We start from the raw sequence: 24,479 nt of genomic DNA on the forward strand, positions 1-24,479 counted from the left end.
CATATCAGTACACAGCGCCACCTGCTGGACAATGCGAGCCTCTCAGTCATATCACTAAACAGCGCCATTCTCTTATGGCTGAGACTGGAGACCTGGATCACCGGCCTAACGCCGATCTCCAATAAACTGCACGTATACCGGCACGGAGTACAGAATAAAGTCACATGACAGCTAGAGCCATGTGACTGCTGACGTCAGACCTCCTTCCAGCACAGGCTAGCATTTATCATCACGTGACTGATCACGTGCCCCTCCAGTCATCTTGGTGCGAGAAGAAGAGAATCTGCCGGGCGGGGAGGATGAGCAGGGACCGGGGTGACAGCGAGGTAAAGACCGGAGCCGACCGGGCACCGACCCTGTATACTGTACATAGGACCCCAACCGTGTGTAATATACATGTATATAACCCCCCTGTGTAATATACCGTATATACATCTATATAACCCCTCCTGTATAATATACCGTATATATCTATATAACCCCTCCTGTATAATATACCGTATATATATCTATATAACCCCTCCTGTATAATATACCGTATGTACATCTATATAACCCCTCCTGTATAATATACCGTATATATATCTATATAACCCCACCCCCTGTATAATATACCGTATATATATCTATATAACCCCCCCGTGTAATATACTGTACATACATTTATATAACCCCCCTGTATAATATACCGTATATATATCTATATAACCCCCCCGTGTAATATACCGTATATACATCTATATAACCCCTCCTGTATAATATACCGTATATATATCTATATAACCCCTCCTGTATAATATACCGTATATATCTATATAACCCCTCCTGTATAATATACCGTATATATCTATATAACCCCTCCTGTATAATATACCGTATATACATCTATATAACCCCCTGTGTAATATACCGTATATACATCTATATAACCCCTCCTGTATAATATACCGTATATATATCTATATAACCCCCCCGTGTAATATACCGTACATACATTTATATAACCCCCCTGTATAATATACCGTATATATATCTATATAACCCCCCCTGTATAATATACTGTATATACGTATAACCCATGTGTAATATACTGTATACACATCTATCTAACCTCCTGTATAATAGGGGGAGGAAACCCCCACCCCTCTATGATAGGGTTCCATTGATTCTAATGGAGTCACATCATGGAGGGGCTGGGGTTTCGTCCCACTGGGGGTCGGTCGGCCGGCCGCCTCCAGCGCTTCAGCCTGGGCCTGGTGGTACAGTCACTTAAAAACCCTCTGTACAATACACAGAGAGGTATATATGAGTGTGCATGTACAGGGGGTGGTAGGATTCCTCACACACTCAGGACGGGCGGGTGTGCAGACCTCTGACCATGATACGATTTGCCGTCAGGTGGAGACGCGGGAGGATGAGGAGCAGCAGGTGAAGCTGGTGGAGATCCTGGAACTGCTGGTGGCTGCCGGATACTTCAGGGCCAGAATTAAAGGCCTCTCCCCGTTTGATAAGGTGACGGGTGATGACTGACAGGTCCTGGGGTTAGTTATGGCGTTGTCATGTCATGTGACCTCCCTGTCCCCTCCCTGCAGGTGGTTGGCGGGATGACCTGGTGCATCACCACCTGTAACTTTGACATTGATGTGGATCTGCTCTTCCAGGAGAACTCCACCATTGGACAGAAGATGTGAGTAGAGTCCCTGGGGCGGGGGCTGTATCTATGGCTGCCGCTGTGACCAGTCAGGGGATGTGGAGGGGTGCACATAATTATCCGCCCCCACCCAGTGTCCCAATCCATAAAGTCCTGATACCCTGTACCATCCAGACCGCACCTACTCGGAGTACCAAAGAGTCCCGGACACTTCTGAGCTGCCGCGGTGGGCGGGGACAGTACACGGACGCCTCACTCTCATCTCTTGTCTTTTTAGAGCGTTAACCGAGAAGATTGTGTCTGTTTTACCAAAAATGAAATGTCCGCACCGCCTGGAGCCGCATCAGATCCAAGGTCTGGACTTCATCCACATCTTCCCTGTCATCCAGGTAATGAGCTGCGGGAGGCCATGTTATTGTTAGGAGATATGGGGGTGCTGTGAGTGTGGGGCGCTGTGGTAGAGAGGGCGGGGTGTGGGCGTGCTGTGCGTGTGGGGGTGCTGTGGTAGAGGGTGGATGGGGTGCTGTGAGTGTGGAGTGTTGTGGTAGAGGGGGCGCTGTGGGTGTGGGGCGCTGTGGTAGAGGGCGGGGTGTGGGCATGCTGTGCGTGTGGGGGTGCTGTGGTAGAGGGGGCGCTGTGGGTGTGGGGTGCTGTGGTAAAGGACGTGCTGTGTGTGTGTGGGTGCTATGGGTGTGCGGTGCTGTGGTAGAGGGGGCGCTGTGGGTGTGGAGGTGCTCTGGTGGAGGGATGGATCCATATTCTGACTCTTCTCCTGTCCCTGGCAGTGGTTGGTGAAACGTGCCATTGAGACACGGCAGGAGATGGGGGATTACATCCGCTCCTATTCCATCTCTCAGTTCCAGAAGGATCACAGTCTCCCTGAGGTCAGTGTCCAGTGTGCTGCGCGGTGACCCCTCCTTCTCTGTAGCCGCTGCCTTAAAGGGAATCTGTCCAGCTGGATGCTGTTCGGTCAGGAGACACCCAGTACCTGTCATATATCTGTCTGTGCTTCCATAACATAGAAAACTGCTTTTACTCTCTGGTGCAAAGTATCAGTGTTCTTGTCCCCTGATGTGCTGAGAGCTGTAATGTTTCCTCGCTCCCCCTGCCATCCCTGGCCCTGCTTGGCTCAGCTTCCAGTTCCACATTAGATAGAGAAGGGAGGAGAGGGGATGCTCCCCAGTGGCAGCACCCCAGGAGCTCGGGACCGCCTCTGTGACACTTTGCACAGGAGAATAAAAGCCTTTTTGTACATTCTGGAAGCACAGACAGATATAGGACAGGTACCAGGTGTCTCGTTGTTGTAGCCGCAATTTAGAGCCTGAATTGCAGCTGACAGATTCCCTTTAAGGATATTTGCGACCCCCGGAGGAGGGGCCTTCAGCATTTTATTCTCTTTATTTCCACAGGACACAGACTTTATATATCGGAGAGAGAAAGCAGTGAAGACCCTCAGTGAGACCTTTGTGAGTGCGATCCTCTGTGTCTTCTGATCACGTGGAGGCTGCACTACTGCCGGGCATGGGGATGGAGACGTGCTCAGGATCTCAGTGGTGCAGCCTCAGGCGGAGAAGGATGGGAGTAAAGTTATATTATTATTGCCGCCATCTTTATCCCCTTCCTCATCTCTCCCCTAACCTGCCGCGGTGTGAGTGCCCGCGTCCCCATCCATGTCTCCTCCATCCGCTGACCTCCGGGATGCTGGACTCCTGTTTACTAACCTCTGTCCCCTCCGCAGGAGATCTACAAACCGCGCAGGAGATACAAGCGTCAGGACGATGCAGCAGAGCTGGCGGATGAGGAGTCGCGGGTTCACTCCACTCTCCTGGAATACGGCAGGTACCGCACCCGGGTGAATGGGGCCATTGCCATCACTGAAGGTCGGGTCCTGCCCGGGGTTCACATAGTTTTCTCCGATCACCTTTATCTTTCTCCGTTGTAGGATTTTCCCCCTCCACATGTGAGTACTGAGAGCTGCATGTCAGGCCTTTATATTACATCTGCATGACATGGCCGTCGCCTGGGGGGTCAGAAATCCTGGGGGTGATGGCAGATTCTTACACTAAGGGTCTGGGCATAAGAGTTCCAGGGAATCATAGGCAGAGTGCACAGCTGTCAGTGGTGGGCAGGAGGGCAAAGCTGTCAGTGGTGGGCAGGAGGGCAGAGCTGAGTCAGTGGCGGGCAGGAGGGCAGAGCTGAGTCAGTGGCGGGCAGGAGGGCAGAGCTGAGTGAGTGGCGGGCAGGAGGGCAGAGCTGAGTCAGTGGTGGGCAGGAGGGCAGAGCTGAGTCAGTGGCGGGCAGGAGGGCAGAGCTGAGTGAGTGGCGGGCAGGAGGGCAGAGCTGAGTGAGTGGCGGGCAGGAGGGCAGAGCTGAGTCAGTGGTGGGCAGGAGGGCAGAGCTGAGTCAGTGGTGGGCAGGAGGGCAGAGCTGTCAGTGGTGGGCAGGAGGGCAGAGCTGTCAGTGGTGGGCAGGAGGGCAGAGCTGTCAGTGGTGGGCAGCAGGGCAGAGCTGTCAGTGGCAGGCAGGAAGGCAGAGCAGGTACTACTATTGTGGCCACATTAGACTCCTCATCTTGGGTTTTCCGTGCCAGATATCGTCCAGGAGTCCCGGTGCCATCTTTGAGAATGATATTATTTCCTGTATATAATAGGGGCTGTACCAGGCGTTACACAGGATAGGGGATACGTGTCTGATCATAGTGGGGTCCATCTGCTGGGAACCCCCTCTGTGATCTGGAGAATGGGGACTGGAGTGACCTGTTGGACCAGAGTGCAGTCACACCCACCGCCCCCCCATTCATTCTCTATGGTATGCCGGATGCCACAATCCATATTACAGGGGTCCCTACAGACTCAGCCACTTTTCCTATGGATAGGTGACAATGCTCGTCCCCTGTAACTAATGCCGCTTGTGGTGAGTGCGGTGTAATAACCGATAACGTGTGACGCTACCGATGCCGTGTCCCCTCACCCTGTACATTGTCTTTAGCTGCTGCCTTAGTCATGTGACTGATAGGGGGAATGAACTCTTATCAGGATTTTCTTCTAATATGTTTTTTTTTTTTTAACAGGAGATACGGGATCAGCAAAACTGGAAAGCTGGAGAAGGTGCGTCCATGGTGATCTGTAAGACACCACTGTTATATTAGACATGATGTGTCTGCTGTACGCTATAGTTCATAGTTATAGTATAATAACAGCAGGAGATCTCATCACCCTCCAGATGTAAGTTATATTATACTGCAGAACCTTCACCACTTTACCCTGAGAGCAGGGTATGTATTATATAACTTGTATCTGAAGTGATGTCACCGCTGTATAATATAACTTATATACTGGGACCCGATCTATCCTGTGTCATGTGACTGCAGGCGATCAGTGTTTGCCGCCTTGTTTGTTTCTGCCCATTGTTTGCATTAATTTCAGCATTTCTATGTCTTGGTTGCAGCGGGAGGATCAGAAGCTGCCGGTCACTTCTGGATCAGTCAAAGGAGACTTAAAGGAAGAGGAGGAGCTTCAGGCCCAGGAGGAGGTAGGTGACCATTTCCAATACTGTTTATGACATAAGGGTGACCGTGTTTGGTGGGGGTCATTCACCAAGAGTAACAAGCATATAGGGACTGAGGGGCGCTGGGGGTGGAGAGGCCCCTGGGGGTTATTCAGTGCTGGGGGAGGGGAAATGGGGCAGATCGGCAGATTTTAAGCCGTTCTTACCTGGAGCTAACAATGTTTTTGTTTATTTTGCTGATCAGCTTCGCATCAAGGCCTTAATGACGGGGATGGAGGCCATGGACCTGGAGCAGGTAAGTGGTGGGCGGAGCCTGATGGATTAAACAGGACAGTGACTCCGCCTCCATGTATAAAGTTTGTGCGGCCTGGAGAAAATAACTAAATAAATAAAGTTTGTTCAGCCTCACTGAGTGCTCCTCTCTCGCTGTACCTATGGTGGTGGGGGTGACCTTGTGTTTGACCTTGGTGTTGTTTATCCTTTTAGGGGCGGCTGACGGCGAGCACGGTCGGGCAGATCGTGGGGTTACAGTCACATGAGATAAAACAGATGGTGTCCGAATATGCAGAGAAGGTCGGTGTTGTGTCGGTGGGCGGTGGATACAGCTCATTGGTTTCTGTTCTGGTCACGTGATCACAGCTTTGACTCCGCCTCTCTGTCTCCCAGCAATCAGAGCTTAGCGCGGAGGAGCGGCCGGAGCACCTGGGGCCGGTGCAGCAACATCGCAGGAAGGTGGCGTCTCTCAACAAACAGATCACACAGAGGGCTAAAGTCCTGGAGCAGGTAACAGATATGGCCGCTGGGGGTGGGGTGACTATAGAACCTCAAGGACAAGGATTGAATGGGTCATACTCTCACCGAGGCTGTTAGGATCCTCACAGTGGGGACAAGACAAACAGCTCTTATATCTCAGCTCCCCTTATGTGAGATCTTCATTTACTGCTATATCATGGTCGGTAAGTCTCCACACGTCTTTATGACGGGCTCTCTTTAAGGAGAGTCACTACCCCTTTGACCCATATCATGGCTTGGTGATCATCCTCCTGCTCCAGTGACCGGATCACCCCCAGGGGTGTCTTGTCATAGTAATGGATGCTGCGCAGTTTCCCTTTGACCTCCGTTTGGCTCTTTGCTAATGTGACTTATGACGGTGTGTTTTCTTTTTTTTAATTTACATAACTCTTCTCTGATTTCAGCTAAAAGTAAAATCCTCCGAGCTGCAGGCGGAATGTGAGGAGGCGAAGAAGAAGCTGACAGAGGTGAGAGCGCAAAATACCCTATGGACCCCTGCCGTGCTGCCCATCACCTTTATTGGTTGCTGCCGATACCCATGGCCTGCTGCTACTGCCCCGCCTCTATGACTCTTTGCTGCTCCGCCCCTACAGCCCGCTGCCCCGCCTCTATGGCTTGTTGCCTTACCCATTTACCCCTCTTGTGTTTCCTTCTGTAGGTCACAAGTTACGCAGAGAAGCTGGATGAAGAGATGGCGGCGCTGGAGAGTGTTGAGTCCACAGCAGATCCGGGGTGGGTGACATCGCCTGTATGTAGTAAGGGGGCGTTTACACTTTCCATGAATACCGTCCATTCACTGAAGTTGTGCCATGGGCCAGGTGCACGAACCTCCACTACAGTGCTGACACAGCCAAGTGGTTGTATCAGTACAGTCCCGCCAAGATTTAAACACCTACGGCGTTACCGGCATCATAATGATACATGATGTCGGTGGGTTTGTTGCACATCTTCTGTGAACTCCCCCTTACCCTGTATTATGCGTTACATGATGTGCTGTGTGAATAGTATAGACAGTATATAGTCTGTTGTTTCTGTGAAAATGGGAGGAGGGGCGCTGCTGATGTCATCTACATCAACTGATCGCTGACATCATCATCAGGGGGAGGGTTATCTGGGGAGGTCTGATGATGTCGGGGGAGGATTATCTGGGGAGGTCTGATGATGTTGGGTGAGTGTTATCTGGGGAGGTCTGATGTCAGGGGGAGGATTATCTGGGGAGGTCTGATGTCAGGGGGAGGATTATCTGGGGAGATCTGATGATGTCAGGGGGAGGATTATCTGGGGAGGTCTGATGTCAGGGGGAGGGTTATCTGGGGAGGTCTGATGTCAGAGGGAGGGTTATCTGGGGAGGTCTGATGTCAGAGGGAGGGTTATCTGGGGAGGTCTGATGTCAGGGGGAGGATTATCTGGGGAGGTCTGATGATGTCAGGGGGAGGATTATCTGGGGATGTCTGATGATGTCGGGGGAGGATTATCTGGGGAGGTCTGATGATGTCAGGGGGAGGGTTATCTGGGGAGATCTGATGATGTCAGGGGGAGGATTATCTGGGGAGGTCTGATGATGTCAGGGGGAGGGTTATCTGGGGAGATCTCATGATGTCAGGGGGAGGGTTATCTGGGGTGGTCTGATGTCAGGGGGAGGGTTATCTGGTGAGGTCTGATGATGTTGGGGGAGGGTTATCTAGGGAGGTCTGATAATGTCGGGGGAGGATTATCTAGGGTGGTCTGATGATGTCGGGGGAGGATTATCTGGGGAGGTCTGATGATGTCAGGGGGAGGGTTATCTAGGGAGGTCTGATGATGTCAGGGGGAGGGTTATGTGGGGAGGTCTGATGATGTCGGGGGAGGATTATCTAGGGTGGTCTGATGTCAGGGGGAGGATTATCTGGGGAGGTCTGATGATGTCGGGGGAGGATTATCTAGGGTGGTCTGATGATGTCAGGGGGAGGATTATCTGGGGGAGGTCTTATGATGTCAGGGGGAGGGTTATCTGGGGAGGTCTGATGATGTCAGGGGGAGGATTATCTGGGGAGGTCTGATGATGTCAGGGGGAGGATTATCTGGGGAGGTCTGATGATGTCGGGGGAGGATTATCTAGGGAGGTCTGATGATGTCGGGGGAGGATTATCTAGGGAGGTCTGATGATGTCAGGGGGAGGGTTATCTGGGGAGGTCTGATATGCTTTACAGCACTGCAGAAAATTACATTTCCTTATGCTGTAAAGAATTTGGTGTTCAGTGTGGAAACAATTTACTGGAAACGACTATAAGAGTGTGATGGCTCTATTGCTCCCCCCTTATTCCCTGTACTTTGTAGTACTTCATACTGCGCTGTGTAACGTATCTGCCTCTACAGTATCTTACAGAAGCTGCGAGCGCTGGTGGCGATGAACGAGAGTCTGAAGTCTCAGGAGCAGCAGTTCCGGGCACACTGCCGGGTGAGTCCTCTGTGGGGCCATCACAGTCTATAACAGTAATGCACCCCAGAATAACACTACTAACCCTCCTATTGTGCCGCCCCCAGGAGGAGATGGCCCGACTGCAGCAGAACATTGAGACCTTAAAATATGAGATGGCCGAGAGCGGGGAGGTGAAGGTAATGAGCGGGTGTGAGGAGTGATGCTCTGGGGGTACGGGAGCTACTGCTCTGGGGTCAGGGGTCATGTTGTGTCTTGTGTTTTCAGGAGAGATCGTCATTGTTTGAGCAGCAGCACAAGGCCGAGCGCGAGAAACTGCAGAAGATCCGGCTCCTCCTGGTGAGTGGGACCCCCGGCCCTAGAGCTGGGGACTGTACGACATGTCTGCAGATTATCAGTGCTGCGTGATACAGAGAAATCCAGTGAATTTTTACAGGGTTAATACTTTATAAGGCACTGCTGTATGATATAGTGATGGGATTCTCCATGTATGATCCTGGGTCTGTATATTATACACTATTCATTCCTTATCCTGATTATTGTCCCAAGGCTCGAAGGAATCGTGAAATCGCTATTCTACAGCGCAAAATCGATGAAGTTCCCAGCCGAGCGGAGCTGACACAGTATCAGAAGAGGTTCATCGAGCTGTACGGACAAGGTATTATTATTATAATGATGTGCTCGCACTGCTTACATAAGCCCCCACAAATTGGGTTTGTTTTTTGGGGGGATTATCACTGTACTGGTGCCTCAAAAGGGACAAAATGAAAATCAGCGCAGCTGTGCCCTGTCGGATGTATCCACCTGCTTCCCCTCTCCCAGCACCAGTCTCACTGCAGCTGCATCTCCCTCCTTCCTTAGTTGTCTTCAGGCTGAATGCTGATGTCTGCTCTTGTGTTACAGTCTCAGCCACTCACAAGGAGACCAAACAGTTCTTCACCTTGTACAACACCCTAGATGACAAGAAGCTTTACCTGGAGAAGGAGGTGAGAAGTTCTAGGAGGGGCTGACCACCGCTCAGCAGCTTGGACACTTGTTGCATCTGGCTGATTGTGATGGCTCTTCTTTATTTTAGGTGAATTTACTGAATTCCATTCATGACAACTTCCAGCAGTGAGTATGAGTACAGAAATGTGGGGCCCCTGCTGCCTACAAGTATGGACATATGGGACCCCCGCCACCCTCGTGTACGGACATGCAGGGCCCCCACATATGCCCCATAGCCTATATCCTATGTTAATGCACTTGTTTTGTACCTCAGGGCGATGGCGTCATCCGGCACCCGGGAGCAGTTCCTTAGGCAGATGGAGCAGATTGTGGACGGGATCAGACAGAACAGGAATAAGGCATGAGTGCAATATGGCAGCAGTACAGAAAGCCAGAGCTTCAGACCCCCAGGCTGGAGGACTGACAGATCTTGTGTTTTCCAGATGGAGAAGAAGAAGCAGGAGAACAAAATGAGACGAGATCAGCTGAACGACGAGTATCTGGAGATGCTGGAGAAGCAGAGATTGTACTTCAAGACCGTAAAGGAGTTTAAGGAGGTGAGAGTGGTGGTAGCCTGGTGTCTGCGCATTACCTGGGAGAGGATTCGCTCTGTAGTTACAGAACATGACGCCTCTGCCGCTTCTTATCAGTCTTTTCTCCCTGTTTTTAGGAATGTCGTAAGAATGAGGTTCTGCTGAGTAAACTGAAGGATCGCACGCCCTGATGTCATCCTTCATACTGTGTGGTTACCAAGATCCGTGTTACATCTATACAGACATGTCAGTGAAATACAGCAAACTGGTCACATGACCCTCTAATAAATCTATGAAATGGCATATTGTCCCAGGCTCATGATGTTCTCACGGCGGTGTCATTCATACTTGACCATCTTCAAGTTTGTGTTTTATAGGATAAGAGAGACACCGCCCCAAGATCCAGGAATATGTCTTGGCTCATCGCTAATGGATTCCCTGATACTGGATGCAGATGCTAAACTACTACCCCAGCATCTGGTCTGATGAATTTTCCACTGGTATATAGGTGAACATTGGCTATATACACCAACCCCACCACTGATGCCTACAGCAACCAATCAGAGCTCTCGTTATGGGAAAAGCTTTATGAGCAGAACTGATGGGTGGCTACAGACCACATAGTGTCATCAGGCCCACACGGGTAGTCCGAGGGAGACAGTGGAGTACATTAAATGTTTAAAAGATGGCAATATAGGAGCATCTATGGTGCCCAGATAAACAGTGTGTAATGGCTGTACTACCACCTGTTAAATCAGACCTGAGACCAGACACTGGGGTACATGAGAAACTGTGAGGTGTGGAAAACTATGTTGATAAAAATAATCGGCAAGAGATCAACATAATGGTGCGTTTACACAGGCAGATTTATCTGAAAGATTTTTGAAGCCAAAGCCAGGATTGGACCATAAACAGGGAACAGGTCATAAGGAAAGACTGAGATTTCTCATTTTTTCAAATCCATTCCTGGTTTTGGCTTCCAAAATCTGTCAGATAAATCTCTCTGTGTAAACGCACCATAAGGCAACATAATTCCTGTTCAGGTCCAGGAGACAGTCCCATAAACATATAACAGAAGACAGAGCTGCAAGGTGAAGTCCTGTTGATACTTAAAGCGAACCTACCTATTGTAATGTTTCCTCCCCCATCGGTGTGCAGGCACTGCTGACTGTGAAAGTTCTGGTAACTACGGATATGTCCACGCTGGGGGGCGATTTCATGCATGAGGCTTATACTGATCCAATGTGGCTTAATCACAGAAGTGACCTGGCCTGGTCACATATGGAGATGAGTGGAGCGTGCATCATTAAGATTTGTATGAAGCAGAACGCATGGTTGTTGTATCCAGATGTCTGGGTGCTCTGTGGAGCAGCTGGAGACCACCTCAATCTTCATGAAGTTCCCAGACATTGAGATTCAAAAGCAGAGCGTTCTGCTTTGTGCGAATCTTAATGACGCACGCTCTGCTCATCTTCAGTCATTTCCATCGTTAGCTGAACTTCAGACGCCAGGAGCCACTGCCCCGATGGGGGAGGAAACATCATAATACTTGGTAATCTGACCCTTAATACCAGTCTGAAAGTCTGATTATTCCTTGTAAGGTGATATCAAAATGTGCCACTGTGGAAGGAGAGAACCTGACACTCTGAAACACGTATGGCTAAACATTACGCTCCCACACAGGTGTAAGGCCGGGTTTACATATGTCCGGCGGTGCGGCGGCGTTTCCATCCGGCGCAGGAGAAAAGCGCCGGAGGGAAACGCATCTTTGAACTGATCCCATTGTTTTCAATGGGATCGTTCAAAATGTGCGGCGGGAAATAGTGGCCGCCGCATCGCCGGACCGTCGGTGCGTTAGGACGCATCTTGCAGCGTCCTGGCGGACCGCCGCTCCGGTGATGCGGCGCCGCACCAATACAATCGAATAGAGCGCCGGATGCCTCGCCGGGCAGGACGCATGCCGTTCGGCTCTGGCATCCGGCGTTCAGGCAAATAGTACACAAAATAAACATATATCTCCCCCTGTGTGCTCTCCCCCTCCCCTATAGTCCCCCCTTGGTCCCCCAGTAGTATATCACCCCCCCCCCTGTTTCTCCTCCAGTAGTATATAGCCCCCCTGTTGCCCCCCCAGTAATATTTAGCTTCCCTGTGTGCTCTCCCCCAATTAGTATACAGCATTGCTGTGCGCTCTCCCCCAATAGTATATAGCCCCCCATGTGCGCTCTCCCCCTCCCATATAGCCCCCCTGTGCGCTCTCCCCCTCCCATATAGCCCCCCTGTGTGCTCTCCCCTTGTAGTATATAGCCCCCCTGTGAGCTCCCCCAATTAGTATATAGCCCCCGTGCGCTCCCCCGCAAATCCCATTGAAAATGACAGGAAAACATACTGGGGAAAAAAATGTCAACTGATGAGCGCAACTTGTGACAACTGATGACAACTGATGGAAACTGATGGCAACTGATGGTTTTTAATGAAAAGACGGATAGAAAAACTGATGACAACTGATGCATTTTTGGCATCAGTTGTGACATCAGTTGTGGTCAGTTTTTAGGCAAAAAACGCAACTGATGCCAACTGATATATGTAAACCCAGCCTAAGAGCAGCACGTCCTATACACCATCTTAATTAGGGCCCCACTCAACTTATGCCATTTTCTCCAAATAAACTGCTGGTTATACCTGAATCAGACACTGACAGGACGGAGAGAGCATCCAGAGCGCGGCCACGCAGTGTGTGAACTGCTCCTGCCACTACACAAGGACGCATCGCCACAGGCTGGCCCTGATCGCTGCTGTATCTCCATCGGGACGGGTGAGAGGTGTCACAGACACCAGACACTTTACTACTACACAACCTCCACCCTAGACAAATAAGCAAAGAATCTACTTGGACTGGCACTGTATAGAACTACAGATCCCAGTACTGGTATACGGACAAACGTACTACAGATACTCACCAACTCATGTCTCCAGAGCAGTTTGTGGCAGCAGCTTATCACTAGGAATCCTGCTAAAAATCTATGGATTGCTATCTGTTTATCCAGCATAACATTTATTGTTGCTGATTGATACAAGATCGCTACCTTGGGGAGCACAAGCCACCACAACTACGTCACTGCATCTGAACTACTGTACACAGCGAGCCCCGTGGCACATAGCTGCCTATTGCTGATCGGACATCACCCATTACAGACTTAACCCGCAGGGCTGGTACCTTTATCCAAATATTCATTCATTTATTTTCCCACCAGGGCCCGGCAACATTTGTACTAGTATCTTTGTCCTTTTATTGTACTTTATTTCCATGATAATTATATGTGATTTTATATATTCTAATTAAATCAGCATTTTATATTATTTTATTCTGTTTCATTACTATATCACATAGGGCTGCTGTGACTAAGAGGACTATATAATTTTTGTTTTTACTTCTATGCCACTATAGGTAGGGGCAGACCATATTTTAACCTCAGTCATTTGCACTTAGACCTGTGAGCTGCACCACCTCCCACTTTCATTCTAATATCAAAATGACTGCAAACTAAACTGTGCCTGGTGTGACATCATCGGCCGCTCTGAGAAACCTCCAGGTCAATGCAGGCTTATCTCTATAACCTACAGATATAACATATACGTGACAGGTGGTATACGCTTTATCTTTATAGGAGTGATGACCGTTTAGGGAAGAGACCCTTTTAGGTAGAAAAATAACAAACCTTTTTGTATTAATCTACAATACAGCACCAGAGGGAAGATACAGCAACATTGCAGGAGCGGCAGGATGACTGCAGGACTGTCATCTGGACTAGAGATCACTGCAATCTGCTCATACATTTGAACAACACACCTATTATCCGACGCCTGGAAGAGACAGAAAAGTAGTGACATCCAGTACAGTGCGGATTATAAATGCTGGCCCTTTAATAGATGGAAACTGTGACATCACATAGATCAGACCTTCAGCTGGATTCACATGTTCCCATAACATCCATAATCTCCAACAAGTTCATTAAAGAAAATGGCCGTACTGGGCGAGCTCCTGCTGACCAATCACTGCTAAATACTGGTCTGCAGGTCTGGCTCCTCCCCTGGCGCAGACCATCTCACAGGGCTGAACATTAAGTCTCAGCCCTGGGCTGGACAAAGACTGGATTATAAAACAAGATTCCCCCGTGGCAGTGGTCATGTGAGATATTCCTGTAATAATATAAGCCTCGGCTCAGCTGAAGCCTCATCTCCATGATTGGAGGGATGAGCCCTGGTCCTCCCACAATCCTTCAAGTCTTCAGAAAAAAATAAGAAATAATAATGAAGCCTCAGAGTTGATGGAGCGGAATGTACGTGTCCTGACAGTGAAAACTGCAGTATTATAACACCCAGCAGAGACGGATGATGAGCAGAGAAGTCCAGGATTGTGGACCGATGGATGGATATGAAGACACCAGGAGGCCATGTGTGAATGCAGGCGTCCCGTCACTCCACAAGGGAACCGGAGGCTGAAAGGAAGAAAAACTTGTTGGCAGCAGGAGACAGTTCTGTGATGGTGCGAGGACCAAGCTGGGATCAGCGGGTGAACTGCCGCCCATCGCTTCGGCCTTTCCTATTGATGTGTTTAAAGATCTTGGCTTTGTAGAGATCTTTCGGCTTTTGATACCCGAATCCTCCGCCGCCTCCTCGCTTCTGGAGCTTCTTCCCACCACTGCTGTTAACATCTGAGAAAAAAGGGAGTTAAGGAAAAAGAACGGCCCTAAGAGTCCCAGCCTCAGCCGTCTGGAGAGGACTCCACACAACACTGGTCACTGGACCGGAGAACGTCAGGAACCATTGTCAGCCCTCACTCATATGGATCACTCTCTGTATATTACATCCAGAGACGCCATTGTGAAGCCAACACGTCTGCTAAGAAAAATGTCAACAGCAACACTAGAGGACGCTATAGAGCACAATGTGATGTAACGGACTGGTAACACTATGACCTCCCAGTTCTGTGACATCACACACAGCGACCCCAGACACAAGAACAGAATCGGTTAGCAGGAAAAGGATACTGAGGTCGACGAATGGAGGGATCCGGAAGCCGAAGGACATACAGACTTTCGGCAAATCCAAGGTGTTGACATCAAATATCTGCTTGTGAGAGTGCGAGTCGTAGGCACGGATATACGCCTTGTACGCTTCCTGAGCCGACTTGTGCAGGTAATAATTCTTCTCTATCAGTTTCTCCAGCTAAAATAAGAATAAAAATCCAAGAAATCATCAATCCCCACCAGCAGCATCTACCAAGACCATGACATCACAGTCTGACATGTGACTATGAGACCATGACATCACAGTCTGACATGTGACTATGAGACCATGACATCACAGTCTGACATGTGACTATGAGACCATGACATCACAGTCTGACATGTGACTATGAGACCAAGACATCACAGTCTGACATGTGACTATGAGACCATGACATCACAGTCTGACATGTGACTATGAGACCATGACATCACAGTCTGAGCTCTGACATGTGACTTGTCCAAGGATGTTACTTTGTAGAGGGGTCTATGATTTCCGACCATTGACCCCGATCACCTGACACGTTAACAGAGCTTACATGCTGCAGGGCGTCATCTACAATACAGAGAAGATGGCGCTTACCTGAGATTGGATGTCAGAGATTTTACTCCAGGAGAACTCGAACTCACTGAGCGGCACCTGGAAAGGGAAGATCACTGTAAGTCGGGTACATAAGAGGAGGGGGAGAGGAGGAGGGGACGCAGATCTGCACTCACCTTGGCTTGTTTTAAGTATCGCAGAAAGCCCAGCTCCTCAGGACGCAGAATCAGTAAGGCATGACCCCGACCATCGATCCCCCGCGCTGTTCGGCCCACTCTGTGGATATATTCCTGTAAAGAAGACGAAGCAGTTATCACCAGCACCGTCACCTCCAGAATAACACTCAGCGCTGGGATAGTCACCTTGGGGTCATCAGGGGGGTCGTACTGCACAATCCAATCCACCTCCGGGATGTCCAGTCCTCTGGCCGCAACGTCCGTGCACAGGAGGATCCCAGAGTCTGCGTTACAGAACTGGAAGAAGGTGGTTGTGCGCTTCGTCTGCTTCTGCTTCCCCTGCAGGAAAAGAGGCATAACAGGATAAGAACGGACGGAGACCTGAACCTGTAAAGAGATCTGCCTGAAACCATGAAGGAATACAGCGGACAGAAGGGGGCAGCATATCCGGGAAAGAGGGTGCAACTATATATATATAATATATATATATTATATATACATACATACATACATACAGGAGGAGCGTCTACTACACCAGTATATACAATACAGACACTAAGTGAACTGACCGAAACACGCTTCTAGTCACAGAACATCTCATGGTAACCAATGCCAGGAAAGATGACATAACATCCCCTCCCCCCAGTGTTACACGGGGATCTCCCTCTGCTACTCACATGAATGGCCATCACCGGAAGGTCAATGTAGTTCAGAAGCTCATAGTGAAATTTCACCGACATGCAGGATGAGAAGAAAACCATCATCTTCTTTTTGCGATTTTTTTTCAGGAAGGTGAAGAGCAGCAGGAAGCGCTTCTCCGAGGGGCAAACTACGTAACCCTGAGACAGGAAACGGGACAAGGGTACAGAAATTAAATGTGGGGGTCCAATAATGCTCCCCCTGAGAGAACCAGTCACCCTCCATGCAGTATTAGGACATTATAGGAGTCAGGGCCGTACACAAGGATATGATACATTATAACATGGAGACGTAGTCATCATACACCATCAGCCCCACATGGCGGTGCCTCACCTGCTCCAGACCCTCCACAGTCGCTGTATCCTTGTTGTCGTCCACACCCACATATAGCGGCTCCTTCTTCAGGGAGATCCGAGCCAGGTCCTCCACCTTACGGGTCTGAGTGGCAGAGAAGAGCATGGTCTGCCTGCGCTCTGCGGTTGCAAGAGACGTGTCTATTATATCTGCAGCGCCAGCCCCATCTCCCCACCAGCCACACCAGCACCCCCCCCCGCCAGCCGCACCCGCCCCCCCCGCAGCGCCAGCCACACCAGCCCCCCGCAGCGCCAACTATACCAGGCCCCCCCCCCGCAGCGCCAACTATACCAGGCCCCCCCCCCCCCCCGCAAGGCCAACTACACCAGCCCCCCCCCCCCCGCAAGGCCAACTACACCAGCCCCCCCCCCCCCGCAAGGCCAACTGCACCAGCCCCCCCCCCCCGCAAGGCCAACTACACCAGCCCCCCCCCCGCAAGGCCAACTGCACCAGCCCCCCCCCCCCGCGAGGCCAACTACACCAGCCACCCCCTCCCCCCGCGAGGCCAACTACACCAGCCACCCCCTCCCCCCGCAAGGCCAACTACACCAGCCCCCCCCCCCCCCCCCCCCCGCAAGGCCAACTACACCAGCCCCCCCCCCCCCCGCAAGGCCAACTACACCAGCCCCCCCCCCCCCCCGCAAGGCCAACTACACCAGCCCCCCCCCCCCCCCCGCAAGGCCAACTACACCAGCCCCCCCCACAGCACCAACTACACCAGCCTCCCCACAGTGCCACCCACACCAGCCCCTCCACAGTGCCACCCACACCAGCCCCCCCACAGTGCCACCCACACCAGCCCCCCCACAGTGCCAGAAACACCCGCCCCCCCTTCCTGATCTACCACAGAACCCGCTGTCACTCACTTGGTAAGAGGTTGATGATCTGCTTCATTTCCTGCTCAAATCCGACCTCCAGGATACGATCGGCCTCGTCGATCACCAGACACTGCAGGTTCTTGTACATGAATCCCGGTGTGTTCTGCAGGAAGACACAGCAATAAAGATGGCTGCCCATTCCCCGGCATCAGCCCACAAGACGCCCGGTGCCCACCTCACCTGCATGTGGTCCAGCAGCCGCCCGGGGGTTGCTACAACAATATTAACCCCATTAGCAAGTTTCTGTGCTTCAGCTGACCGGTTACTGCCGCCCATTATCAGCCCATAGGTGTGAACATGGTGCGTCATCAGCTCCTTCAGGACCCCGTATGTCTGCATGGCGAGCTCCCGAGTGGGGGAAAGGATGAGCACCCCCGTCCCTACAGCAAGAAGACAACAGGACATAGCTGAGCCCAGTGTCCATGTGTATGGGGGAGGAGGAGGAATAGCTGAGCCCAGTGTCCATGTGTATGGGGAGGAGGAGGAATAGCTGAGCCCAGTGTACATGTGTATGGAGGAGGAGGAATAGCTGAGCCCAGTGTACATGTGTATGGGGGAGGAGGAGGAGGAATAGCTGAGCCCAGTGTCCATGCGTATGGGAGGAGGAGGAATAGCTGAGCCCAGTGTCCATGCGTATGGAGGAGGAGGAGGAATAGCTGAGCCCAGTGTCCATGCGTATGGAGGAGGAGGAGGAATAGCTGAGCCCAGTGTCCATGCGTATGGAGGAGGAGGAGGAATAGCTGAGCCCAGTGTCCATGCGTATGGAGGAGGAGGAGGAGGAATAGCTGAGCCCAGTGTCCATGCGTATGGAGGAGGAGGAGGAATAGCTGAGCCCAGTGTACATGCATATGGGGGAGGAGGAGGAATAGCTGAGCCCAGTGTACATGTGTATGGGGGAGGAGGAGGAATAGCTGAGCCCAGTGTACATGTGTATGGGGGAGGGGGAAGAGGAGGAGGAATAGCTGAGCCCAGTGTACATGTGTATGGGAGGAGGAGGAATAGCTGAGCCCAGTGTACATGTGTATGGGAGGAGGAGGAATAGCTGAGCCCAGTGTACATGTGTATGGGAGGAGGAGGAATAGCTGAGCCCAGTGTACATGTGTATGGGAGGAGGAGGAATAGCTGAGCCCAGTGTACACGTGTATGGAGGAGAAGGAGGAATAGCTGAGCCCAGTGTACATGTGTATGGGGGAGGAGGAATAGCTGAGCCCAGTGTACATGTGTATAGGGGGAGGAGGAGGAATAGCTGAGCCCAGTGTACATGTGTATGGGAGGAGGAGGAATAGCTGAGCCCAGTGTACATGTGTATGGAGGAGGAGGAGGAATAGCTGAGCCCAGTGTACATGTGTATGGAGGAGGAATAGCTGAGCCCAGTGTACATGTGTATGGAGGAGGAGGAATAGCTGAGCCCAGTGTACATGTGCATGGAGGAGGAGGAATAGCTGAGCCCAGTGTACATGTGTATGGAGGAGTCCACTCACCGTTCCGCGGCATGAACTTCAGCTTGTAGACCAGCTCTATGGCCGGGATGAGGAAGGCGAGAGTTTTACCGCTACCGGTGCGAGCAGCAGCCAGAACATCCCTGAAATATCCCAGAGGGAACATTATGGCAAACGCCTATATACTACTATATACCATCACATACTACACACACTTCCCGTACATCACACACATGACATCACACACACACGACATCACACACACACGACATCACACACACACGACATCACACACATGACATCACACAGTCACGTCCCCCCCCCCCCCGTGCCGCTCACCTGCCCTCCAGGAGGGGTCGGATGGTTTTGTGCTGGATCTCAGTCATGTGAGTGAACCCCATCTCGGTTATGGCCTTCAGCGTGTTCTCATTCACCGTGTCAGCCAGCGAGGAGAAGGCCGTGTCCTCAAACGCCCCTAGATACAGAGCAGAGAGCAGCGTCACATGACCACAGGCGGACATCTTTACTCCGCCTCCATGTCGGTGGTGACCCCCTCCCCCACCACACAGTGTAACGGATCTCTCACCTGTCAGCCCCATTGGCAGGCCAGGCTCCTCCTCTTCCTCATCATCCTCCGCCCCCTGGATCGTGGCCTTTGGCTCCTCCTCCTCTTTATTCTTTGGTCGCTTAGCATCTAAAGTAAAGAAGCGATAAATGTCACATGACTCGCCGTCCCCCCGACTCTCTATACCACACACACTACACGGGAGGACATGACGGTGATGTCACATGTAATGATGGTGCTTAGGTCACATGATTCCCCCCCCATCCTCACCGCTCTCCTCCGTCACCAGCTTCCTCTTTTTCTTCTTCTTTTTCTTGGTGGCTCCGGGGGTCTCAGGATTCTCCTCCGCGTCTCCATTAACCTTTGCTGTCTCCTCGCTGCTCTCCTCCACCTGATCCTCAGCGATGACCGCCTCCTCCTCTACCACATCCTCCTTCTCCAATGTCGCTGCCGGCACTACATCTGAGACAGACGAGACAGCCAAGTGTGAGGCAATGCTCCGAGACATCTCTGGTCACCTGTCTCAGCACTCTCCAGCCTGTCTCTCAGCACTCTCCAGCCTGTCTCTCAGCACTCTCCAGCCTGTCTCTCCCAGCCTCTCAGAGCTCTCCAGCCTGTCTCTCAGCACTCTCCAGCCTGTCTCTCCCTGTATCTCAGCACTCTCCAGCCTGTCTCTCAGCACTTTCCTGCCTGTCTCTCCCGGCCTCTCTCAGCACTCTCCAGCCTGTCTCTCCCTGTATCTCAGCACTCTCCAGCCTGTCTCAGCACTCTCCAGCCTGTCTCTCTCTGTATCTCAGCACTCTCCTGCCTGTATCTCCGCACTCTCCAGCCTGTCTCTCCCGGCCTCTGTGTGTCTCTCCCTCTCCAGCCTGTCTCTCAGCACTCTCCAGCCTGTCTCTCAGCACTCTCCAGCCTGTCTCTCCCAGCCTCTCAGAGCTCTCCAGCCTGTCTCTCAGCACTCTCCAGCCTGTCTCTCCCTGTATCTCAGCACTCTCCAGCCTGTCTCTCAGCACTTTCCTGCCTGTCTCTCCCGGCCTCTCTCAGCACTCTCCAGCCTGTCTCTCCCTGTATCTCAGCACTCTCCAGCCTGTCTCAGCACTCTCCAGCCTGTCTCTCTCTGTATCTCAGCACTCTCCTGCCTGTATCTCCGCACTCTCCAGCCTGTCTCTCCCGGCCTCTGTGTGTCTCTCCCTCTCCAGCCTGTCTCTCAGCACTCTCCAGCCTGTCTCTCTCTGTATCTCAGCACTTTCCTGCCTGTCTCTCCCGGCCTCTCTCAGCACTCTCCAGCCTGTCTCTCCCTGTATCTCAGCACTCTCCTGCCTGTCTCTCCCTGTATCTCAGCACTCTCCAGCCTGTCTCTCCCTGTATCTCAGCACTCTCCTGCCTGTCTCTCCCTGTATCTCAGCACTCTCCTGCCTGTCTCTCCCTGTATCTCAGCACTCTCCTGCCTGTCTCTCAGCACTCTCCAGCCTGTCTCTCCCGGCCTCTGTGTGTCTCTCCCTCTCCAGCCTGTCTCTCCCGGCCTCTCTCAGCACTCTCCAGCCTGTCTCTCCCGGCCTCTGTGTGTCTCTCCCTCTCCAGCCTGTCTCTCAGCTGTCTCCGCTGTGTGCTCGCGGTCTCTTACCCTCCCGTTCTTTTTTCTGTAAGTTTCTTTTCCGGATTTTCTCATTTCTCTTCTGTAGTTTCCTCCGGAGCAGCTTCATCTGCAGAGTCGCCATGCTGCGCTCACGTGTGGCCGGCCGGAAGTGACGTCAACGATGGGTGACAACGTTGTCCAAAGCCACGCCTACCCGTACATTGAGGGGACCTGAGGATTACAGAGCTGTCCTGAGCAATGCCTGACTGTACAGTGAGGGGGCCTGAGGATTACAGAGCTGTCCTGAGCAATGCCTGACTGTACAGTGAGGGGGCCTGTGAATTACAGAGCTGTCCTGAGTAATGCCTGACCGTACAGTGAGGGGGCCTGAGGATTACAAAGCTGTCCTGAGCAATGCCTGACCGTACAGTGAGGGGGCCTGAGGATTACAGAGCTGTCCTGAGTAATGCCTGACCGTACAGTGAGGGGGCCTGAGGATTACAGAGCTGTCCCAGGTGATGCCTGACCGTACAGTGAGGGGGCCTGAGGATTACAGAGCTGTCCCAGGTGATGCCTGACCGTACAGTGAGGGGGCCTGAGGATTACAGAGCTGTCCCAGGTGATGCCTGACTGTACAGTGAGGGGGCCTGAGGATTACAAAGCTGTCCTGAGCAATGCCTGACCGTACAGTGAGGGACCTGCTGGCAGAGCTGTCCAATGTGGTGCCTGTCTAATAAGCCTATACGCAATAAACCTATACATACCTATCAGAGGCGACAGTGAGATGGGAGGAAAGTTGCTGCAGGCATCAGAAACTGTAAGGGTATAAACCCACACACCGTATATGCAGCAGATATGCAACAAATACGCAGCAGATTTGTTGGTACAGATTTGATGCTGTGTACAGTTATTTAGATCTAATCTGCTGCGATTTTGCTGCGAGTTTGCTGCGTATCGCAGCAGTAAATACGCTGCATATACGGTGTGTGGGTTTATACCCTAAAACAAATATGTGCGCATGAAGCCCAAATATAAACCTTCCCTCTTTGTGGGGACCATTACTTATGTCTAACATTGGGTCTTATGTATGACAGTGGGTCTAAGCTGACAGACCACCTGGCACTGTTATCGACCACCGCCTCTCACTGTTTGAGCCCTGTCCAGGCAAGAAATTATAAGGCATAGTAAAGATGGGAACACTGATCTAAGAAGCAGACTCTGTCTGCCATCAATGCCCTGCGGGGGCCCAGGGGGCTCTGTCTGCCATCAATGCCCTGCGGGGGCCCAGGGGGCTCTGTCTGCCATCAATGCCCTGCGGGGGCCCAGGGGGCTCTGTCTGCCATCAATGCCCTGCGGGGGCCCAGGGGGCTCTGTCTGCCATCAATGCCCTGCAGGGGCCCAGGGGGCTTTGTCTGCAATTGGGGCCCCAGGAGGGGCTCTGTCTGCCATCGTTGCCCTGCGGGGGCCCAGGAGGGTGCTCTGTCTGCCATCGGGGGGCCAGGGGGCTCTGTCTTCTATCAGTGCTCTGCGTGGGCCCAGGGGCGCTCTGTCTGCCTTCAGGGGCCCAGGGGCGCTCTGTCTGCCATCAATGCCCTGCGGGGGGCCCAGGGGCGCTCTGTCTGCCATCAATGCCCTGCAGGGGCCCAGGGGGCTCTGTCTGCCATCAATGCCCTGCGGGGGCCCAGGGGCTCTGTCTGCCATTGGGGCCCCAGGAGGGGCTCTGTCTGCCATCGTTGCCCTGCGGGGGCCCAGGAGGGTGCTCTGTCTGCCATCGGGGGGCCAGGGGGCTCTGTCTTCTATCAGTGCTCTGCGGGGGCCCAGGGGCGCTCTGTCTGCCTTCAGGGGCGCTCTGTCTGCCATCAATGCCCTGCGGGGGCCCAGGGGCGCTCTGTCTGCCATCTGTGTTCTGCAGGGGCCCAGGGGCGCTGTGTCTGCCATCAGTGCTCTGCGGGGGCCCAGCAGGGGGCTCTGTCTGCCATTGGTGCTCTGCGGGGGCCCAGGGGGGGCTCTGTCTTCCATCGGGGGCCCAGAGGGGGCTCTGTCTTCCATCAGTGCTCTGCGGGGGCCCAGGATGCCATCGATGCCCTGCGGGGGCCCGGGGGTGGGGGGGCTTTGTCTTCTACCAGTGCTCTGCGGGGGCCCAGCAGGGGGCTCTGTCTTCCATCAGTTCCCTGTGGGGGCCCAGGAGGGGCTCTGCCTGCCATCAGTTCCCTGTGGGGGCCCAGGAGGGGCTCTGTCTGCCATCAGTTCCCTGTGGGGGCCCAGGAGGGGCTCTGTCTGCCATCAGTTCCCTGTGGGGGCCCAGGAGGGGACTCTGTCTGCCATCTGTGCCCAGGAAGAGCCTCTCTCTGCCATCAGTGCCCTGCGGGGCCAGGAGGAGGCTTGGTCTGCCATTGGTGTGCTGCGGGGCTAGGAGGAGGCTCTGTCTGCCATAAGTGCCCTGCGGGGGCCCAGGGGCGCTCTGTCTGCTATCGGTGCCCTGAGGGCCTAGGAGGTGGCTCGGGCTGCCACTGGGGCCAGGAGTGGCCAACAGGTCTGCCCACTCGGCTACACCAGAGGTGGTACAGCTGCGATATTTATTGTATTTTTCATCATGACAACCAATAAAATAAGGTTGTCAGTTTTAAATAGTGAAAAACAATGGTGGAATTGCTATTTTCCAATTTCCCCCGAAAGAACCTAAGATGGCGCAGCTGAAATATACAGCCAGTACCAGAAAAAAAAGAAAAAAATTGGTCAGCTCTCCTAGAACGCCGTTCACACTAGGCAGGAGCACGTTGCCATGGCTGAAATTGCAAACACACAAAAACACAGAAAAATGCAACAGCTCACCGCAACAGCAAGATACAGACCCACCACAGACATGAAAATAATTAAAAGCAGCCCCCCCAACTGCCAAAAAAATTCTCACAAAAATAATGAGTCTCTTGGTTACTATTTGCAAACAGCGTAAACTGTCCCACCACGATAAGGTGGACAGGTATTAGACGGATCTTCCATGCCCAGAGCATAGGCGTATTACATGCCATGGAGAGGCCATTACAGTGTAGGGTCTGCCTTGATATGAGTCCACCTTATCAGGGTGAGGCAGTTTACGCTGTTTGCAATTAGTAACCAAGAGACTCATTATTTTTGTGAGAATTTTTTTGGCAGTTGGGGGGGCTGCTTTTAATTATTTTCATGTCTGTGGTGGGTCTGTATCTTGCTGTTGCGGTGAGCTGTTGCATTTTTCTGTGTTTTTGTGTGTTACCAGAAAAAAAAACAAGGTGTAATACAGCAACATCAATGGAAAAGTGAAA

At 52.2% G+C, this 24,479-nt stretch overlaps 2 protein-coding genes across 3 annotated transcripts; one reads left to right on the top strand and one right to left on the bottom strand.

Moving 5' to 3' along the window:
• The first annotated feature begins 219 nt into the window (after window positions 1–219).
• On the top strand, window positions 220–10,187 carry CCDC93 (coiled-coil domain containing 93). 2 transcript variants are annotated; one of them, XM_069982504.1, is made up of 24 exons: window positions 220–326; window positions 1,399–1,512; window positions 1,593–1,687; window positions 1,929–2,040; window positions 2,437–2,535; window positions 3,061–3,117; window positions 3,390–3,490; window positions 3,594–3,611; window positions 4,722–4,758; window positions 5,099–5,182; window positions 5,403–5,453; window positions 5,645–5,731; window positions 5,825–5,941; window positions 6,355–6,417; window positions 6,609–6,682; window positions 8,306–8,387; window positions 8,474–8,545; window positions 8,634–8,705; window positions 8,916–9,024; window positions 9,270–9,352; window positions 9,442–9,479; window positions 9,628–9,712; window positions 9,797–9,910; window positions 10,024–10,187. In XM_069982504.1, the coding sequence occupies exons 1-24, from the start codon at window positions 300–302 to the stop codon at window positions 10,075–10,077; spliced, it is 1,845 nt and encodes a 614-aa protein (XP_069838605.1). In that variant the 5' UTR covers window positions 220–299; the 3' UTR covers window positions 10,078–10,187. The 2 variants fall into 2 exon arrangements, with proteins under 2 accessions (XP_069838605.1, XP_069838604.1); XM_069982503.1 differs by lacking the exon at window positions 3,594–3,611.
• Window positions 10,188–13,787: 3,600 nt separating this feature from the next.
• Window positions 13,788–21,368, bottom strand: DDX18 (DEAD-box helicase 18). The gene is made up of 14 exons (XM_069985054.1): window positions 21,229–21,368; window positions 19,875–20,066; window positions 19,626–19,733; window positions 19,379–19,514; window positions 19,082–19,182; window positions 17,781–17,980; window positions 17,589–17,703; window positions 16,702–16,841; window positions 16,347–16,508; window positions 15,856–16,008; window positions 15,670–15,783; window positions 15,536–15,592; window positions 14,935–15,112; window positions 13,788–14,598 (listed from the first exon to the last, which is right to left on the bottom strand). Exons 1-14 carry the CDS (start codon window positions 21,320–21,322, stop codon window positions 14,450–14,452), a joined length of 1,899 nt encoding a protein of 632 aa, XP_069841155.1. The 5' UTR covers window positions 21,323–21,368; the 3' UTR covers window positions 13,788–14,449.
• Between the last annotated feature and the right edge of the window lie 3,111 nt (window positions 21,369–24,479).

The sequence above is a fragment of the Dendropsophus ebraccatus genome, chromosome 9 (assembly GCF_027789765.1).
Source record: "Dendropsophus ebraccatus isolate aDenEbr1 chromosome 9, aDenEbr1.pat, whole genome shotgun sequence".
NCBI classification, from domain to species: domain Eukaryota; kingdom Metazoa; phylum Chordata; class Amphibia; order Anura; family Hylidae; genus Dendropsophus; species Dendropsophus ebraccatus.

What these genes read in the sequence shown, in the direction of transcription:
- CCDC93 (XM_069982504.1), top strand. Translation starts at nt 300, where the DNA reads ATGAGCAGGGACCGGGGTGACAGCGAG. An exon ending in AGCTTTACCTGGAGAAGGAG is followed by an intron (nt 9,353 to 9,441) that starts GTGAGAAGTTCT and finishes TCTTTATTTTAG; the next exon opens with GTGAATTTACTGAATTCCAT. An exon ending in ATTCATGACAACTTCCAGCA is followed by an intron (nt 9,480 to 9,627) that starts GTGAGTATGAGT and finishes TTTGTACCTCAG; the next exon opens with GGCGATGGCGTCATCCGGCA.
- DDX18 (XM_069985054.1), bottom strand. Translation starts at nt 21,322, where the DNA reads ATGGCGACTCTGCAGATGAAGCTGCTCCGGAGGAAACTACAGAAGAGA. An exon ending in CCTGCCAATGGGGCTGACAG is followed by an intron (nt 19,515 to 19,625) that starts GTGAGAGATCCG and finishes CTCTGTATCTAG; the next exon opens with GGGCGTTTGAGGACACGGCC. An exon ending in GATCATCAACCTCTTACCAA is followed by an intron (nt 16,842 to 17,588) that starts GTGAGTGACAGC and finishes TTGCAACCGCAG; the next exon opens with AGCGCAGGCAGACCATGCTC.